General features: G+C 51.1%; 1 protein-coding gene across 1 annotated transcript; it reads left to right on the forward strand.

Moving 5' to 3' along the window:
• Window positions 1-588, forward strand: LOC138892561 (uncharacterized). Its single transcript, XM_070176297.1, has one exon. It carries the CDS (start codon window positions 1-3, stop codon window positions 586-588), a length of 588 nt encoding a protein of 195 aa, XP_070032398.1.
• The last annotated feature ends 1,033 nt before the right edge of the window (window positions 589-1,621 follow it).

Raw genomic sequence — 1,621 nt, forward strand, 5'->3', positions numbered from 1 at the left:
ATGGCACCTAAAAATAAAGCAAGAACTAGACAAGGAGCCAATGCTACCCCAGGAGTGGCAGTTGACCCTTTACTTAATGATGCGGGTGAACACCCGAGGGGTGAGAATATTCCCCTGACTACCATACTGCCTGATTCCACTACACCTGGTCAGACCGCACTAGTTCCTGCACCTACTGAGGGTGCAACAATCCCTCCAACTTATATTCCAGTTCCACCTCCAGCCCCAGCTTCCGGTCCCGGTGTATCCGATTGGGATCTTAGGGGAGCCATACAGATGTTGGCTCAAATAGTGGCTTCCCAGACCCAAAGATCAAATGTTGTACCTACTTCTTCTAGTCATCCAGGGGATTCCACTAGTTCCAGAGTGAACAGATTTCTCCAGTTGGACCCTACAGTGTTCACAGGTACTGATCCTGAGGAGGACCCCCAGGATTTTATTGACGAGATACATAAGACCCTCCAATTTATGCGTGCTACAGAGACAGAGGGAGCAGAGTTGGCCTCCAACCGCCTGAAAGTGGTGGCCTATTCTTGGTTTGAGATGTGGGAGGATTCCCGTGAGGAGGGAAGCCCTCCGGCGAGATAGAGTGAGTTTGCCGATGCTTTTATTAATCATTTCTTCCCTGCCGAGACTAAGTCAGCATGTGCCGCTGAGTTTGAGAACCTGAAAGAGGGGAGATGAGTGTGTGGGCGTATCATATGATATTCGTGCACCTGTCTAAATATGCCATCTACATGTTGCCTACTATGGAGGCTAGAGTGCGCCGGTTTGTACAGGGCCTTAGCCCCTTGGTTATTAATGAGGCCGCTACAGCTGCCTTGAACTCTAATATAAACTATGGTAAGATGGTGGCATTTGCTCAAGCAACAGAGACTCATAAACTAAAGAATAGAATGGAGTGAGATAGTAGCAACAGGGCCCGGTCAGTTGGCAACTTCAGTGGTACTTCTGGTGGTAGTGGTGGTAGGATAGCTTTCAGGGGAGGGTCATCAGGGCCTTCCGAGTCTTTTGCTTAGTCATCAGTCAGTGCTCCACCATCGGGGCCCAGTCAGTAGCAGGGGAACCGTTTTAGGCCCAGCCAGGGCAATAGCGGATCCTACCAGCAGGGTCGGTCCGGTGGAAGATTTCAGCAGCAGCGAAGGCCCCCATGCCCTAGGTGCGGGAAGATACACTTTGGGACCTGCTACATGGACCAGCCCATATGCTACGGGTGTGGTATGAGGGACCACATTCAGAGGTATTGCCATTCGTCTCACCAGAGCATGGGCAGGGGTACAGCACAACCAGCCAGTTCTGCAGCTACTACATCCGCAGCACCTCCTCCAGCTCGAGGCACCCCAACACCGGTAGGGCGTGGTGCAGCTAGGGGTGGTGCATAAAGTTCAGGAGGACCCAACCATTTCTATGCTATGAGGGGTCGCCAGAGTTCAGAGGCTTCTCCAGATGTTGTCACAGGTATATTTACTGTCCAATCTCATGATGTGTATGCTCTTATTGATCCCGGTTCCACCTTGTCTTATGTCACTATCTATGTCGCTATGGAATTTGGGATAGAACCGGAGCAGATCCATGAGCCATTCTCGATATCTACTCCGGTTGGTGAGTCTATTATGGCCGC

The sequence above is a fragment of the Nicotiana tomentosiformis genome, chromosome 5 (assembly GCF_000390325.3).
Source record: "Nicotiana tomentosiformis chromosome 5, ASM39032v3, whole genome shotgun sequence".
Classification (NCBI taxonomy): domain Eukaryota; kingdom Viridiplantae; phylum Streptophyta; class Magnoliopsida; order Solanales; family Solanaceae; genus Nicotiana; species Nicotiana tomentosiformis.

Bases quoted from the DNA above. Each gene is read 5' to 3' on its own strand.
- LOC138892561 (XM_070176297.1), top strand. From the start codon at position 1: ATGGCACCTAAAAATAAAGCAAGAACTAGACAAGGAGCCAATGCTACC.